At 39.7% G+C, this 18,667-nt stretch overlaps 1 protein-coding gene across 3 annotated transcripts in view; it reads right to left on the reverse strand.

Moving 5' to 3' along the window:
* The window catches only part of LOC124788509 (prostaglandin E synthase 2-like), a 48,037-nt gene extending 33,821 nt beyond the window's left edge, over positions 1-14,216 (reverse strand). Inside the window, exons 1-3 of one of the 3 annotated variants that reach the window (XM_047255789.1) lie at positions 13,740-14,215; positions 13,428-13,637; positions 1,709-1,908 (exon numbers count right to left, since the gene is read on the reverse strand). In XM_047255789.1, coding sequence (XP_047111745.1) covers positions 1,709-1,908; positions 13,428-13,637; positions 13,740-14,042 — 713 coding nt within the window. In that variant the 5' untranslated portion in view covers positions 14,043-14,215. Of the gene's footprint in view, positions 1-1,708; positions 1,912-13,427; positions 13,638-13,739 lie in introns of all 3 variants that reach the window. The other 2 variants (XM_047255781.1, XM_047255796.1) reach the window with 2 other exon arrangements.
* Between the last annotated feature and the right edge of the window lie 4,451 nt (positions 14,217-18,667).

Here is an 18,667-nt window from a genome sequence, read left to right on the forward strand (position 1 = left end):
ATTACAATTTCATGTGTGTATATGGAGGGAACAGTTAGGATCTTCAGTTTTTGAAATACTGGGTGACAAGATTCTTTTTGCTGTGCAGTACATATGTATCTGGTAATTTTCATCTGCAGCTTCAGTATTCAAGATAAACTACTTGAACTTCCACAGAAAATTATACCATGCCTAATGACAGATACAAAATAACTATGATACACTATTTTTTGAGTACTAAAGTCAGTACCATTTACTACTATTTCCACTGCAAATACAAAACTACTCAATTTATTTGATAGGAACTCAACATGTATGTTCCAGCTTAAGTTCTTGTCCCTGTTTAGGTCAAGGAATCTGATCATGTCAACTTCAACTTCTTCCATGTTCCACACATTTTTAATGTTCACTCATCTCTTCAATAAAAATTATTCACTGCATGCAAGTGTTTTTCCTTGTTGGAATCCAAATTGGTTATTTATAATAATGATTTTTACGATAACATTTTGGAGCTGGTTTGCGGCTATTTTAACACTTTCTACAGGTTTGTGACAGCTTCCCATGCACCCTTTATCTTTACTTGAACTGAGATCTGACTTCAGCATACTTCAACCCGCCAGAAAACACCCCTTTTCAGAAGATTGATTAATTATTTGAGTTAGTGAGGGTGCTATTAAGTGATACATAGTTTTCATCATTTTAATAGGTATTCCATCCCACCCAGCAGAGTTTTTATTTTTTACTGATAACAGAACATTTAGCACATTCTTTATAGGCTTTTTTTTAAAAAAAATCTGTGACATACTCAGCTTCTTGGTGGAGTCCAGGTGCTACATCAATATCTGACTTAGTTTACAATAGGCTCTCATCTGCTTTAATCCTAGATATTTGGAAAGGATTCCAAAATTCAAGAAACACATTTGCTTGACTATAATCACCTTATTCCTCCTGGATCTAGTGAACAGTGAGCACTTCGGAACTCCAAGTACAAAGGTGTTCAAAAATTTACAGGCAAGTTTTCACATAGTAAAGACTGTGTTATCATTTTTCTATAACAAGTAACCAAAACACGCAAAAAGCTGATTCATTTCCTTTAATTTCAAAAAATGTCTATTCAGCTGAAAGGGCTTGTTTATATATATGCAGGTAGCATGACAGTTCAGTTGAGAAGTGGATGCTATGCTCTGGCAGTGAAAGAATGGAACTAAAAAACAAGCAGCCGTATCAGCTATCACAAGGGATATTATCTCAAGGAGACATACAGTTTTTAAGTAATTCTGTATGATCATTGTCAATTTTATTTGGTGGGAGAAACTAGAGATCTGGGACATAAATTTAAACTGTGCATGTTCAACAAAAATATGAAAAGGATAAACTGCTACTCACTAAATACAGGAGGCACTGAGTCACAGACAGCACAATAAAAAAATTATGCAGAAAAAAAAGACACACACACACAAGCAAGCAAGCACAACTCTGTGGTGAGCAACCTGTCCTTTCCTTATTATTATTATTATTATTATTATTATTATTATTCCATCCTGGACTTCCCAACATACCTTTTAATGTTTCATAATTTATCAAAAACTGTTGAATACAGTTATAAAAAAGACTTTGCCAAATAAATAAATAAATAATAAAGAAACTAAATCATTCTTCTGAATTTGAAAAATGTGAACAACATCACATAAATTTTGGATAGTATTGTTCTAATGTTCCAAATACTTACAAGATATCTTCCTTCGTCCTATCTTTAGGGATATTTCCATGAAACATCAGAAAATAGCGATTCATTATCTCCTTTTTGACAGTTCCATTATCATCTTTGTACTCAATACTGGGATAAAATTTGACGACATCTTGTAAAGTCTGGTCTCTTTCATAAAGGTACGACATAAGTGCCGAAATAATCATTGAACTGTCATTCAGCTGCTGCAAAGAGAAAACAATTTTGTAACACTTAGGCACTCATTTTCCTTTCAGTTTAAGATGGTTCATGTAGAACGAACTGTGATGGTAAACAAGTGTGAAGGATACTGACATTCACACTAACTTAAACAATTTGTAGGCACCACTTGATTTTCTTAGTAGACAGAATATCTTGTATGCCTCTTAACTTTTTGTACAATTCCTTTTCAAAGCAACTGCAAAGAAACCAGTTTGCTATGTGCCAGCATTAGTTTTCATCCCCTTCCTTTTGCCACATACTCATTAAGACAGTATCATACATTATGGGGCAGACATGTAAGGCATCAAACTGACGACAGTTGAAAAGCTTGTACCATGTGTGATTAGAGATGGCTAAGTCATTAGTCATTTTATCTGCTGTATACAACAATTGCTTATTATTTTATTTATGTTAATAATTACAGGAAAATATCACACAAAGGTTGTTTACTCAACTTCACTGAAATTACTGTTTGATGCTCCAATAAAAAGATAAAGCTGACAAAGATTAAAAGGTGTCAAGTGCAGAGTTCAAAAATATATCTTCAAAATGCACTGAGAGCTTCATGAATATTTTCCATGGTACATGGAAGTTAAGTCCTGCACTGATTCCAATAAAAATCAGCAAGGCACACACAGAAATATTTAAGGAAAAAAGCTTCTTAAGATGAAAATGGGATGAATGTATACTGGTGAAATATATGGAATTATTTACAACATGATGTAAATAACTGAAGTTATTTCACCACTTGTTTTGATTTTTTCTATCTTGCCACAGCTACACAATGAGCCACAGAATGCTACAAACTTATGATGAGTTGCTAGACACTTGAAACCAATAATGGCAACAAAAAATAATTAAAAAAATCATCACAAAAGACAACTGGTTTCATTCATTTCTGAAAACCATAATACAATGAATAATTAATTAATGTACTGAGATGGAAATGGGCAGACCACATTGAAAGATAAAATGAAGAAAGGTGGATGACAGCTGACCTCACATGAAGCCCAAGGTAGAGTAACCATTTGCAAGGAAGACCACCAGCTGACTGGGATAAAAACATTGGAAGAGTGCTTGACTTCACCTAAACTGACATAAGACTGCTACAGAACAAGAGTGGCCTGAACATTCAAGAAATTACTGCTCGATTTGGAGAGGCAATATCTGTCTAGAGACACGCAGTTCACTACAAAACTAAACACACTGCAATCATAACGGAAGAAGAAAGAGTGATACACATTGCTACCTGAAGAATTTGTCTCTTAGGATAGAAAGAACTTACAGGCTGTAGATTATTTCTAAAAGAAACACACAATACCCCACATGCTCTACGTTTGTGGTTCCAGCTTTCATGAGCAGCACTAGCATGATAAAAGTGATTGTCTGGCGAAAGGCACTGGTTTGGTTTTGGTGATGCGCCATGGCTTACCTGGATTTATGGGAGAATGTGTATGATGAGACGTCCTGCAATTGTTGTTTATGACTAAGACTGCTGAGGATTATTGGGCTAGCTTAAGTGAGTAATATGTGGTCATATTTGTGGCCAGCAAAGGATTGATTTGGTACATTAACCAGTACACTCTAGTCTCCAATACTGCCACTGTGTCTAAAGACATCTGGCATTTTGGTGGCTTCAGTTACTGGCATGTTAGAAGGGAACAAATATTACTCCTGCAAAACTTGCCTCTGATGGTTGTGGCAGTATAAAGGAATTGATGGTATAAGTCCATGTTGTTATCCTGTGCTATGTAATATTGCTCTCATCTCACCATAGTCTTCCTGAATTTTACACCATAGGGCACAATTCGTTGATCAGATACAGCATATTGTGTGGGGAAAAGTGTTGAAGGTCTTAATCTTATATCACTTTGTCTACATAATGGCCACAGACATTTATTAAGTGTATTTAAGATAGGCTCTCACTAGTTAAATTATTGAAACATTACTGGAGGATTACTGCTTTTCATTCCAATTGATCCACAGTGAGGAGATCATCTGGGATGTAGAACATGCCAGAAAACAAAAATACAAAATAACAACAGATATATTAATGTACCTACCATGGATCCCAAATGAAACTGCCTTGTGAATATGGAATTGCTCAAAGAAAAATTTTCAATACACTTAGGCACATTATTTGGCTATTGTAGCCACACATCATAAAATTAAAAAATATAAAGAACATTATACAGCATTTATTTACAATGATCGCATTACTGCATACAATTTGTGCAGAAGTGAGGCTGTACTCAATGTGCACATTACGTGATATTGTCCACCCCTGATAGGTGAGTGGTCAGCACGACAAAATTTCAATCCTAAGAGCCCGGGTTTGATTCCCAGCTGGGTCAGAGATTTTCTCTACTCAGGGATTGGGTGTTGTGTTGTCCTAATCATCATCATTTCATCCCCACTGATGCACAAGTCGCCGAAGTGGCGTCAAATCGAAAGACTTGCACATGGCGAACGGTCTACCCGACGGGAGGCCCTAGTCACACGACATTTATTATTATTATTATTATGTGATATTAATAACAGCATAAATGCATCAATTTGTTCTACATCTACATCTATACTCTGCAAACCACTGTTAGGTGCATGGTAGAGGGTAAGTCCCATTGTACCAATTATTACGGTCTCTTCCCATTCCACTCGCTTACGGCGCCCAGAAAAATGACTGTTTGAATACCTTCATGCATGCAATAATTATTCTAATCTTATCCTCATGATCCCTAAGTGAATGATATGTATGGGTTTGCACCATATTCCTAGAGCAATTATTTTAAGATTATTGCTTTAAACATTGTTAATAGACTTTCTCGGGATAGTTTACGTCTATCTACAAGAGTCTTCCAGTTCAGTTCTTTCAGTATCTCTGTGACATTCTCTCACAGAGCAAACAAACCTGTGGACTATTCATGCTGCCCTTCTCTGTATATGTTCAATATCCCCTGTTAGTCCTATTTGGTACGGTTCCCACACACTTTAGCAAAATTCAAGGACCACGTGCACAAATATTCTACTCCCATCATTCTCACTTCTGTCTTTTTATTAGGTGGCAGACCCAGGCACGGAGCCACTTAAAGGCAATGAGGTGTTCCATAGATGGATGCCACTTACGGTGCTGAGCCCACCTATGATCTCGAATGGCCTCTGTAATTTCCAAAGACCACCAAGGTACCACCATCCATCGGGGCAGGCCCAAGGAACAAGGGATTACTAAATCATCTGCCAAAAGAATGGCTGCTATTGTTTTCTGGACTGCCTCATCGATATCTCAATGTGGCAAAGTCAACAGCAGAAGTAAAAGCATTCTAGTCAGTGCTGTTTAGAGCACATCTGCTCTGGTGTCCAGGAAAATGACAGTGAGGGAGGGAAAGGAAGACTGGGAAGTGTTCACTACCTCACATGTCATCGTGGCCCCTCCACTGGATGGATGAGTGAAGACAAGGACTGTAAGTAGAAAGGCCTACAGCCCAAAAGGTGAAGTGTGTGTGGGTACCAGTAGTGCCAGTACATTTTCGAGGTCTTTACTGTGGCCAGTGACCATGGTTCCACGCCATAAATGCAAACAGTGTGTTCCGAGACACTTCACTGTCACAAGGTAGGTAAATATCGCACGTGGTAATATCCTGAAATCCCCTTACCTGAAAATCAACTGCCTCCAAAGTGCATTAAGATGGAAGAGTTCACATGTAGAGGGTCTAGAACATATGGGAAAACTCTGCTCAACACCCTGTCATAGGCAGCATGATTCTTATAATATCCCCAAATTCCATGAAGGGCTGGGGTTTACATTGCTGGAAACCAAGTCTCCTGAAGGGCAATACAGGAGGCAGATGATGTTCTTAAAAGATGTCTTATCTCAGCCAGTTGTTGGAAGAAACCATTACTGGAGAATAATTTTTTTGATTCACAGTGAGGTCATGAAGGGATCAAGGGGGCAGGTTATGCCTTAGGGTCACCTGCAGCCACTGGTTGAGCGGTTATGGCATCAATATACATGGGTTCTGGGTTCCATTGTGTGGTGCAAAATGGGGCTTCAGGGGTGCCAGAATCTCTGCCAGAGCCACAGGAGTGGAACAGGCAGGAGATGGTGATGTGGGAGCCACCAGAATGTCCTCCTTGGAGGACTTTTTCCTTGTCTTTCCTCTCCTTGATGATTGTGAGGGCTTCTCAGAATCAGTTTCAGGTAAAAAGGGTGATCACGAAGCCATGCAACCAGCAGCCTGTGGCTCCTTCAGCCACTAGCTGGTATCTGGTTGTAGACTGGAGGAAACCTTAGAAGAAAGTGTCCAGAGGGATCCCTTGCTGGTGAGAGAAGCCAGAAGAAGGTGATTTGTTTCCAACGTGGGGACCAATGTCCCTGGTGGATGGGAACTCTCACTGATCCCGAAGTAGGTGTGGGGGAAGCAGCAAGAGGTGGAGCCCACAACCGTCATGGAGGTAGGCATGGTTAAGCGGCCCAGAGGACCCACTGTAGGAGTGTAACAGTGGGAGTACCATCACCAAAGGGACAATGCCATTGTAGCTGTAGCAAATGACATTACTTGACATGCTGGGTGCAACCACTCTTATTTCTTCTTCTTGGCTTCTTGGTGGCTGAGTTTGTCCACAGTCTTGTATTTTCTTTTCTCTCTAGAGAACAGTACAATCTGGTGAAAAGGGAAAGAGGTGCTTTTGTCATTTGACAAGGACGGGGGAGGTGCACAGGGAGCATTCACATGCAGTGCTCATCAACAGATGGGGCCAGCATTGCAACATTAAGACATGAGCCCAAATTTCAAGCACTTTAAGCACTGCGAGGGGAAGGGGGGACATACGGTTTCACATTGCATCAGTATACCATCTCCTTGACCTTTTCAGGCAATGAATTAATGAATTGCTCTCAAAGACCCAGATGAAGGCACTAATAGCAAGGCTACTGTCCTTTGGCTTCTTATGTACACAACAGACAAAGTTTACACTCCATCGCTCCAAGTTGGTGCATAGCTCATCATCAGACTGTAACACCTCATCTCTGGAAAATGATGCCCTGAACTAAATTTAGACTTTTGGGGAGTGACAGTTACCCAGCTTGTTACACTTTCAGTTTTAGAGATAGATGACACTTCCCCAAACTTGCCTTCTAAGTTCTCCACAAACAACAAGGATTTTGTGGAGAGTAAGTATTCACCATCAGTCCCTGTACAAACCAAGTATTGTGGGGAGTATTGCTCTGCTTGCTACTTAGCCCTATGTTCCTCCCAAGATATAGCCAGGGAAGGCAAAATTTTAGGATCGTATCTCTCTCTGTATGGAAGGAGTACTGTCCTTTATTAGAGACAGCTGGGGCCACATGGTCACCAGAGGAAGATAACTTCATCTGCTTCAATTGCAGCCGATCAACCATGGTGCCACCCACTACAAACGGGGACTCTCCCCACGGGCACCACCCAGCCACAACAGAGGCTACCTGGCCAGCAATCCATTGCTTGGAGTCCCCATACCCCAGTCATGATGAGCACATACTCCCTGGCATCCTGGGGAATTTTCAGCTCGGGCACCAACCGTGCGATCCCTGCGTAGTTAGGGGCCTACCACCTTGCAGGTACTTGACAAATCCCTCCCCCAGTAGGATGGCTACCATGCTCAGTTTTGGTTGTGTTACCTTACTAAAGGGAAGAGTGCACAATGGAAAGGCACAAAGGTGGTGTACACACGTCATTGGGAAACCTTCCCTGTGTGACCCGCACTTCTGGAGAATTCTGAAAATTGGTAGCAGGTCAAATCCAATAATGGGGACCATATGTTTATATGGTGAAAAGTTGTAGAATATGTCAGAAGTGGGAACTCGAGGCCCAATCATAAACCAAGCACAAGTAGAGTCGCCAACAACAAGAAAACTGTCTGATGTAGAGGCAAAAGAGAAAGGTATAGTGGAAGTATAAGCATGCAGCAGGGAAGGGAAGTAACGCTGCAAATGCTGTGGCCCTATGGTAGTCAAGCACGTACCTTCAATCGATTAAACAATTTGTGAGCCCTCAGGAAGGGGGAGGGGGGGGGGGTTGTACACGGCACGGAGTCAATATTTTGTACATGGCACGGAGTCAATCTTCGCACCACGTTACCAAGGTGCAGCTTCTTTCAGATAGTACTTTATTATGGATAACTACGTCATTTGCAAAAAGTCTGAGGTTAGTATTAATGTTGTCTGCAAGATCATTAATATATAACATGAACAGCAAGGGTCCCAACATATTTCCCTGGGGCACACCAAAAGTTACTTCTACATCTCACAAAATAAGGTGCTGCATCCTTCCTACCAAGAAGTCCTCAATCCAGTCACAAATTGCATTTGATACCCACAAGTTTGTACTTTTGATAATAAGCATACGTGTAATACTGAGACAAATGCTTTACAGAAGTCAAGAAATACTCTATCTACCTGACTGCCTTGATGCAATCTTTCAGTATGTCATGTAAGATAAGTGCAAATTGGGTTTCACATGATCAATGTTTTCAGAATCCATGCTGGTTGGCATTGAGGTGGTCATTTTGTTCAAGATACCTCATTATATTTGAGCTGAGAAAACATTCTAAGATTCTATGACAAATTGATGTCAAGGATATTGGACAATAGTTTTGTGGATCATTTCTACTACCCTTCTTGTAGACAGGTGTGAGCTGTGCCTTTTTTTTTTTTTTTTTGCCCAGTTTTTTTGTTTGAGAGATCTATGACAGATTATAGTTAGAAGAGGAGCTTACTCAGCTGCAAATTCAGTATCTGGCAGGAATTCCATGGGGCCCCTAGAGATTTGTTTAATTTTATCGATTTCAGCTGTTTCTCAACACCACTGACACTAATACTTATCTCACTAATCTTTTTGGTGATATTAGGATTAAATTGGGGCATTTCTCCTGGGTTTTTATTTGTAAAGGGACATTTGGAAACAGAGTCAAGCATTTCAGCTTTTGCTTTGCTACCCTGAATTTCAGTTCCTGTCTCATTTGCTAGGAGACTAACTTTGGCGCCATTAAAAGCCTTTACATGCAACCAGAATTTATTTGGGTGATGTGAAAGATCGTTTGACAATACTCTGCTACGGCAGTCACTAAAGGCATCATGCACTACTCTCTAAACAGCCAAACGTAATTCATTCAGCATCTCTCTATTTATAGCCCTACAGTATGTTTTACACCTATTATACAGTAATCCCTGTTTCTTTAGAAGTTTCTTTATAGTAACTGTACACCATGGGTGTTCCCTCACATTATGAACTGTTCTACTGGGTAGGTATCTTTTCAGTGATTGGTCAATTATATTTTTAAACTTGAGCCCTGGTTCCTTTACATGCTCCTGTGCTGAAAGTTTCAAGTTCCTCATTGAGATATGACACTAGGCCTACTGATTTTTTGTTCTATCTAGTTTACTGAATATATATAGCAAATATATATATATATATATATATTTGCTTGTTTTAGCTGTCCCTTGTACTTTGATAATCATTGTTACCACAACCATGTCACGATCACTGATACCAGTTTCCAAGTGGACATCCTCAAAGTGGTAACAGGTAACGATTAGATCCGATATATTTTCATCATGAGTGGGGCTCCTAAGTATCTGTTCTAGGCATTTTCAGAGAAAGCATTTATTAATGTTTCACATGATAGCTTATCATGCCTACCACTCACATAACTGTTCTTTTCCCAATTAGTTTTTGGATGATTAAAGTCTCCACCAATGATTACAGTATGATTGTGGAACTTATGTACAAGAGAAATGAGGTTTTCTCTGAAGTTTTCAGTTACATCAAGGGATGAGTCTGGTGGGCAATAGAAGGAACTGTCATCACTTTATGCTCACCCTGATAACGAGTCTTGCCCAAACAATCTCACATGCAGTTTCAGTTTCTATCTCAGTGGATTATAGTTTCTTGTCCACTGTGACAAATACACCACCTCCATTTCCCACCTGCCTAACCCCTTGATATACAATTAAATTTTCCTTCAAAATCTCACTGCTATCAATTTCAGGTTTCTGTCAGCTTTCTGTTCTTAGTACTACGTGAGCTTTACTGCTTTTCATGAGTGCTTCAAACTCTGGCACTTCATTGTGAATGCTTCGGCAGGTTACCATAAGGATTTTAATACTCGCACTTGTGGGGGGTTTCTTTCAATCTTACACTGATATTTCTAGGTTTCCTACAGCTATCATTATCTGGGTTGGATGGAGAGTCACATAATCTAAAAACCCTTGAGTTCACGCCACACACAATCGGCAACCTGAGTAGCAGCATCTGATGGGTAGTGCACACCTGATCCATTTAGGGGGACCCTAAAAAATTCATCAATGGATTAAAAGGAGTTGGCCACCAATAAGTTCTTTACACTCTTTTCAAATTGAATTTTATTATTAGTTAAACTTTTTATGTACACTGGCATGTTATTGGAAATGTGTGCTGCTGAATAGTGCACACCTTTCTGAACCAAGGTAAGTGACTATATCTTTGTGACGGTTATTCTTATTTAGTTCACACCAAAAATAATTCATATTGCATGATTTTAGGCTCGGAAAACTTTAGCTTGGTTTCATGTGTTACCCCGGAAAATAATCTTGTATGACATTATGGAATGAAAGTAAGCACATAAGCTTCTTTTATTTTTATATCACATGTGTCTGACAACATTCGCATAGGAAACTGAAATTTGTTTAGGCACTTCAGCTGCTCTATCATATGCCCCTTCCCCCCCACCCCCTAGTTAAATTTATTCTCAAGCTGCAATGCCAAGAATTTAACACTGGCAACTTCTAAGGTGTGTAAATAGTTTCTTACATTTTAATTGATTAATACCTCTTGGAGTACTGACCCAGATATCAGTTACACTTGCTGAATTTGTGTAAATGATTGTTCCATGATTTTAAAAAATAAGGTTTGTGTTACCCAAGTTTCTTACAAGTTTGGAAACTTTAATAGCATTTACTGTAGTTTAAATGCATGTTAATAATTTTAATTTCATTTTTTTTTTAATTTGTCCACTTGAACATTAAAATTTAGAAGGATGTAGTTAATGTTTAGTTTTAATAAATGTTTGAAAGTGGTAGCCTGCCTCTTGACACATAGTCCTCGCTCGACATACCACTTTGTGCACATTGATATCTTTTGCTGCATCATTTGTACTTGAAAAACCAAACACAAAATAAGTGTCCTACAATTCATAATAAGGTTCCTTTTCAAATTTTATATTAGTCCATGAACAGATATTACACCTTTAGCTTCATTTCACATCCTTGCATCACCACACACTAATAGATCTATGGCAGAAATGTCTAAATATATGATAACCCTCGAAATGTTCAGTAGGTTCTTCCACATGACAGGTTGTGCAAATTGTCTATTGAAATTACTACAAAGCAGATTCTGCTGAGCAGAATAGTGTTGGTTTCTTGAGCAGTAAAATTTCAATACCACTTAAAGTTTCATTATAAATGCTGAAAAATTATTATCTGATGAATGATAGATGTGAAGTAATCTCATTATTTTAAATGATTTGATTTCCACCACACAATGCAGAAAGTGATTTCCTGTCATTTAAATGTCTTGATATTTCAATGGGATGTATCAAGCACTACCCACCTCTGCTATCAGTACAGAAAAATTTAAAATCAATAGTGTCTCTTGTCAGACTCGAAAGAACAAGCCTGTTCCCTCACCATCCGTACTCAACTATATAAATTACATTGCATGGCAGAAGTACTTGTTCTTGGTAATACTTTTCTAAAACCGTAATTTTCTACTACCAGTGTAGGGCCAGTTAGTTGTTAACATTACTATGTCAGCTGTTCCAATGCCTTTGGCAGTCTCACTACAAAAATTACTTAAAACTGGTGGCTTATAAAGGTGCAGGTATATTCTATGTGTTAGCTGAAGAGTGAACATCACGTCTGGCTGAATAAACAACATTTCCCAGAAGAAGTCTACAACTGCCATACAGGATGATGGAGCATAAATTTCTAGTCTACTAGTGAAATACTCTGTGCTGCAATTTACATAGATTCCGTCTGCATGTGTTTGTTCCATTAATTATATTAATTACTGATTTCTATATTTCATAATAGTGTTAAGGAAATGAGTGGAAAACAAACACTCCCTAGCCCTGTCTGCGCACTGTCACCACTGATTCAAAAGATGTGCCACGTGAGTGTCAGTATAACTTTGTGAAACAGCCTTTCTGCTCCCTGTGATATAGTGAGGTAGAGACAGTGCAGAGTCCACTTCCTCTTCAATTTACAACCAGACTACACCAATGCGACATTTTCCCCCCACATTTCAATGTTTGACGCATTCTGCTGATTTTTCTCCCAATAATACTTTTACTAACATTTGTTTCATTAGGCTGATAATACTTTTGAAGTTATAAGAATACAACTGCAAAGTAGGTGGCAATGGTCAACAATTTAAAGCACAACTTCTGCATGCAAATGAGAAGCATACCCGGTACTCCGAGTCTTTTGGACTGTCTTCTACACCAATGGTCAACAAACTCATTAGACTATAATGCAGTTTCATTAGGCATCAATTGGAAATTTTTAAACAACTTCAAGCCTAGCATAAAATGAACATCAAGCCACCACACAAAAATCAAACTGTCTTCCAACATTTCCCATTATGCAAGTTTGTTGGGTTAATAATGCCTGCCTCGGAATGCAGTAATGTAATGGTTAAAACAGAATCCTCTTAGTCATGAGGATTATTCAAACCCCAGTCCAGTCATCAAGAATTAGGTTTTATGCACAAATCTTAAATTATTTAAGACAAAAATGCTAGAACATTTTCTTGAAAGGACACAGTTAATTTCCTTCCCTAATCTGGGTGTGTCATTAATCTGTAATTACAGTTTCACTGTAATGTTAAACCTAAGCTTCTTTCTTCCTAACAACAACAACAATCATGTAAATAAATAAACCACCTGAATGCATTTCACCTTAAACATTGCAACAAATACACAGACCCCTCATGTGAGATTATTTTATAGTCTCAGATCTTTCTGGGATCGAAAGCACTGGAAATGTCACTTAAATGATGACAGCTTACACCTGTCAATATCAAAAAGCCTGAAATGGCTGTAAATTAGCTTCTTAATCCATATACACAGAAAACTGCTCACGTCGCTCAGAAGACAATACAAATTAGCAAACATGCTTGGATTTATTAAATTGAAAACATGAAATTAGTGTAGCTGTGGGTATTTTGGGACGACTTTATAGGGCTGATTGCACTTTGCCACAGAAATTGGCGGTATTCCCGGATATTAAGAGCGCCTCCTCCTCATATACATCCAAAGGAAATACTTTAATTGCAGAATGCCCAATCCTGTATTAAAAACATGAGTTAACTTTTCAAATTCTGTATTATGTGATATTCAAAATGGTACCACTGATTCCTTCAACTGCTGTCAACTGCCTGTTATGATTTTGATGATATCACATTTCTTCAGTGTGTAAGAAACATACCTGGTATCCATCTTCAACTTGGGCTAGGAGTATGGGAACCTTTTTATAATGAGACCACTTTATTTCCTGTCGCAAAACTGGGTCTACTTCAACGACGTCATAAGAAAACCCATGGTAATCAAGAAAGGCACGAACTTTGCAACAAAATGGGCAAGTCGGGTACTGAAACAGTTTCAGTTTTAATCCTGTGTTGTCCGTCGGACTTACAACCTGCAGGTGAATAACAATATGGACATCAGATTTCTAGTACAAGAGATTTTGTCTAAATAAAAGTAACAATTAATCGAAAGAATATGGTGTTTATCTTCTTACCGAACGTGAAGTCGCTACATCGGGAAGTGACTTCAACACAAAAGATTCTGCACCAGTTCCCTTGTTTAAAATTGGTACACGCGCCTCGTACATTTTATGGAACGAATATCCCGTACCAACTAATGCCCCAAGCCCCACGCTAATTAATCCTAATCTTGTCACACTCATCCCGGGCTTTGCTCCACTCGATGAACTATATGAGCTGTTTGATCGAACATTAAACTTGCCTTCTTGAAACAAGTACGGAGAACTACGAAGTGCTTTCGATATGTTCTTAATTCTCCAAAAGCTACACGTTGCCATTTTTAAAATAATGCTATCCAGTCCATTGCACCTCGGTTATATCATAGCCTGTCACGTTATTTTTGTTATGGTCTATCACCAAAGTGTGCGCTACGAATCGCTGGACCAATCACCGCAGCTGCTCCGTGAAGCAGTTTATACTTCGTTCATCGCACTTGGCACAAGAAGGGAACACTATTTGATGTTATGTAACACACAGAAAATTCAATAAAGGTCCGTGGTGGCATGAGAAATAAGTAATGACTTTATCAAGTGAGGTTATAAATTGTTTTTGGTTTTCGCCATGGTTTCCGCAGAAATGAAATATTCATCACTGGCATTTACGTCTCGAATGCGAAAATCAAATTTGTGACCGGTTTCTCTATTACGTTGGGTTCTTCATGTGGCTGTGTCGTTGGGACACGAACATTGTAACAGAGTCTGTTATAAAATAAAAAGAATTTTATAGATCAAATAATGTGCTACGTTGCTCTTTATAGTTTAGATGTTGCGATTTAATCAACGTAATCATAGACACAGCGTATGTAAATTACGTTACTAGACTAGCCCAACGCGGTGTATGATACAAGCAGCACAGCTTCCGGAAGATGAAAACCGAATTTTGGAAACTGTTTTGAGCCTACAACTGTTTTCTAGATCAATCAAATAGAAGTTTATGTAAACAATTATATACTTCTTTGTGTTTTCCGATATTCAGTTGTTCTACACAAATCGCGTCTGGAAGACTGCTGTTCCAGTTTCTGATTTAGTCAGCTCAACGGCTGTTTCTCTACAGTGAAATGTTAGAGGCAGACAATATTGTACTCAGTCTGATATTTCTACTTCTGCTTCACTGCACAAAAAGTGACCTTGTCCAGATCAGCAGAAACAAGCACGTTTTAAAAGTGGTTGTGCATTTACACGAGAGCGAAAACTGACTTTAGAAGCGGCAATCCGGCGGCTAGAACAGCATTTCCAGAAACGATAATGGAGTATTTACGCCATCATCAGTGATACACAAAGTCTGGATATAGTACCGGAATTGAGAAACTAATAATGATAAAAATTGTTAATGGGCAAAGCAAACTTCATGGCTGATTGTGGCGGCATCGCGCAATCATGTAGCGTTAAAACCTAGTTTACTCGACGACACTAGGTTGCAGGCAACTGCGCTACCAGCCACTACACAACCGCGCCGCGCGTTTGCGCAACTCGGCGAAACTAAACACTTTCGGCGTGTTCAAACTTTGGCACCACTAGTTGCATGAGTTTTGAGGTTATGAGTGTTCGTAGAGTGTAGACAAACTGAAATATGAAGTGGGGATGGAGAATTTTTTTTAGATATCTATGCTTAGCATACGTGTTTGTGGTTGGCTGGTTGGTTGTTTCGGGGAAGGAGACCAGACAGCGAGGTCATCGGTCTGAGAGGATTAGGGAAGGACGGAGAAGGAAGTCGGCCGTGCCCTTTGAAAGGAACCATCCCGGCATTTGCCTGGAGCGATTTAGGGAAATCACGGAAAACCTAAATCAGGATGGCCGGACGCGGGATTGAACCGTCGTCCTCCCGAATGCGACGTGTTTGTGGGATTTCAGAGATGGTGATTACAAAAATAAGCTGAGACGTTCATGTGCGATCATAACATAGGTGGTTTGACAATATCCGAGCCGCAGAGCAACATTTATTGAGTTAGGAGCACATATACAACTGAATTATGAAAAATTGCTATGGCAATGCTCTCGTCTGCAAGACTAAAATCCCATCGCTCGAGTTGGCCAACACCTTGTTAAGGAATATTGTTGACAGGAGAGAAGGCTATACAAATTCAAGAAGCTGCATTCTTTATTAAATATGCATTTATTTAAAAAGTCGCTGCAGTGCTCCCCATTCATATATGTTAGAATTTTGAATTATTGCCACTGTACAGATCTATCTTCAAGAGAGTAGTTTGCAAACCATTCTCTACTTAATGCGGCCTGCTTCGAATAATTATTGTTGCTAATGTTAATAATTATTACTGCTAAGGTTAATAATTATTGGTGTCAATTAAATAGCGTCACCACCAACTAAAACCGTATCTTATAGCATGTCGAGTGTTCTCGATTGTAATGCACGCAATATGATATGTAATTTCAGTTCTGGCGACAGTGCTTCATGCATTACAGTACCTTTATTCCTTATTGCATAATTAACTCTATTTAAAAGAAACGTTAACAGTTCTGGTGACATTCCAAGATACTTAAAAGAACTTCTTGGATCTTCCGTTATAAATTATTTCAGCAAGGATGCTGAGCAACCGAGCTGACGTCATTTCTTCAACCGGTCACGAATCGAAACACGTTTTAATTTTTTTATCGTGCAGCGATTCCACGCAACAAGCTTTAACTCCATCACAACTCGTGCGACGTGCAGCTGCCAAAACTTTCATTTCAGACACGACTCAGGGACGCACAATACGACGAAACTGAAGTGTATACTTACGTAGCCGTGTCTACAGTAATGTATAAAACCACTTGCGTGCAACTCATTCCACGCAACGAGTGGGGCAACCCAATGGCGTCGTGTAAACTAGGCTTTATGCTTGCCGTGTGTGTACGTTTACAAACACCGCGCCCTCAAACATTTCAAGCCAGACATCAGACCCATTTTGGTTTTGTTACTCTTTGATTATGCTTTTTATTTTTTGTATCTTCCATGCATGTAGTAGTTCTTGCATAGTTACGAGATAACTCTGATGTTTGTTCCCTGAATGTTTAGTTATTCTGAACTGTAAGTAATGCCAGAAAAGAGAAACTGGCAGTGATGACGAGGACGTCCGTGCAGTTTCACACAGTGCGACAGACGAGGACTGCAAAATCTGAGTAGCACACTGCACATTGCATACCATTTTCCAAACTTAGAGAAATAACACAAGTGCACCTTTAAGTATGGGTCCTTTAAAGTGTTGCAAATTGGAGTGCATATACCCACAACAACTTTACTGCCACTAACACGGCAATATCTCCAAAAACAAGTGGGTCCACCATGTGCAAAACATAAATTTAAATATACATGCACTTGTGTAACCAAGTGTCGTAATATAAAACTGTTGAGTCTGTAATCCAGAACAGTAGTAACCTACATAATAACATTACAATTACTTCATAAATAATGATAAAAGTCAATTTCTTATTAAATAGAAACCTTGAGCTCATATAAATAATTTGAACAAGTGACATTCCAATATGTCACACGCTCCCCCTTGTGTCTCGCACGGTAGAGCGTACGACTTTCCAAGAGATCAGGTGGTTCTATTTGCGTTTCGCGCGTTATTGCCGTCTACTGCGTATGTACGCCAGGTATATCCCGCGTGGATGGTGTAATAGGTCTACATGAACCCTGTAGTTACAGATATGCACGCTCGGGGCACTGGTGCATAGGTGTACGGTTTACGCGCATCGTGTAACTGGGGCTTAACGAACGAACTAGCCATGTATTTATCGCCGTCTCCTGTGGTTGCGATCAATAAAGATAACGTTAATTGTTCGAGGGAATGTTTGTGTATTCTGGTTCCATAGTATTAAGCACACGCAGGCCCTAATGGTTGAACGACATCTGCACAACTTGCACCAACAAAGTGGTGACCCCGACATGACTTAATCTGCGTAGTATCATTGAATTTACGAGCGTTTACAGAAGAGATTTGCAAAATAACTGAGGCGGATCCCACCTTGTCAGGACTGGCCTTAAGACTACCATCTATTGGGCCAAGTAACCGCACTTTGTCGTTTGCACAGGTGGAAGCTAGTTTTTTCTATTCTGGAACTTCGGAGGACGCGACCAAGTTTGCGCTGGTAGTAAGTCAGTTAGGTCACCTGTACGCCGCGGAAGTGCAAGATATAATTACCTCGCCACTGGAAGCTATCTCATACGACCGGCTTAAAGCAGAATTGATCCAACGAGTTTTAGCATCGCAAGAAGAACGAAGCTGTGAGATTCTCATTCAGGAGGATATTGAAGACAGAAAGCCTTCGCTGTACTTGCAGCACCTGAGAAGCGTAGCAGACGTGAGAGCGGTTCCAGACAGCTTACTGCGCACGATATGGAGCAGTCGTTAGCCACCGCCTGTCAAAGCACCATTGGAGATAATACCATAGTTATCAGATAAAATCCAGGACACAATTACACTGGCTCCAGTCAATGGAATCACTGCACAGTGCGCTATCGCGACACCAGCTGTTTCGCATGCAAATTACGACGTTCTGGCGGCCAAGGTAGATCTATTGACGAAACTGATCTGCGAATGGTTGTCTCGACGCGACCCGAGCAGCGACAGAAGCTAGTATCGATACTGCCGACGCTTGCGCAGCGGCCTCTCCACAAGTGAGCCTGAGCAACAACGTATCTGTTAGTATCACCAGAAATTCGGGGAGCAAGTGTACAGATACACTACCAAATGGCAGTGGCTGTCGGAAGCAGGCGCCTCCTCCTATTGTCGATCAATGTCTGTGCGCCTGTTTGTTAGTGATTGGCAGTTCTGCTGGAAGTATTTGACAGACACTGGATCCGATTTGTCGATTTATCCACGCACTTGTTTCATAGGAAGCGACCACCCAAATTATTCTGTCTCAAAACTACAAACAATTCGGTCATAAGAATGTACAGCACT

Source organism: Schistocerca piceifrons, chromosome 1, assembly GCF_021461385.2.
Source record: "Schistocerca piceifrons isolate TAMUIC-IGC-003096 chromosome 1, iqSchPice1.1, whole genome shotgun sequence".
In the NCBI taxonomy this organism is placed as follows: domain Eukaryota; kingdom Metazoa; phylum Arthropoda; class Insecta; order Orthoptera; family Acrididae; genus Schistocerca; species Schistocerca piceifrons.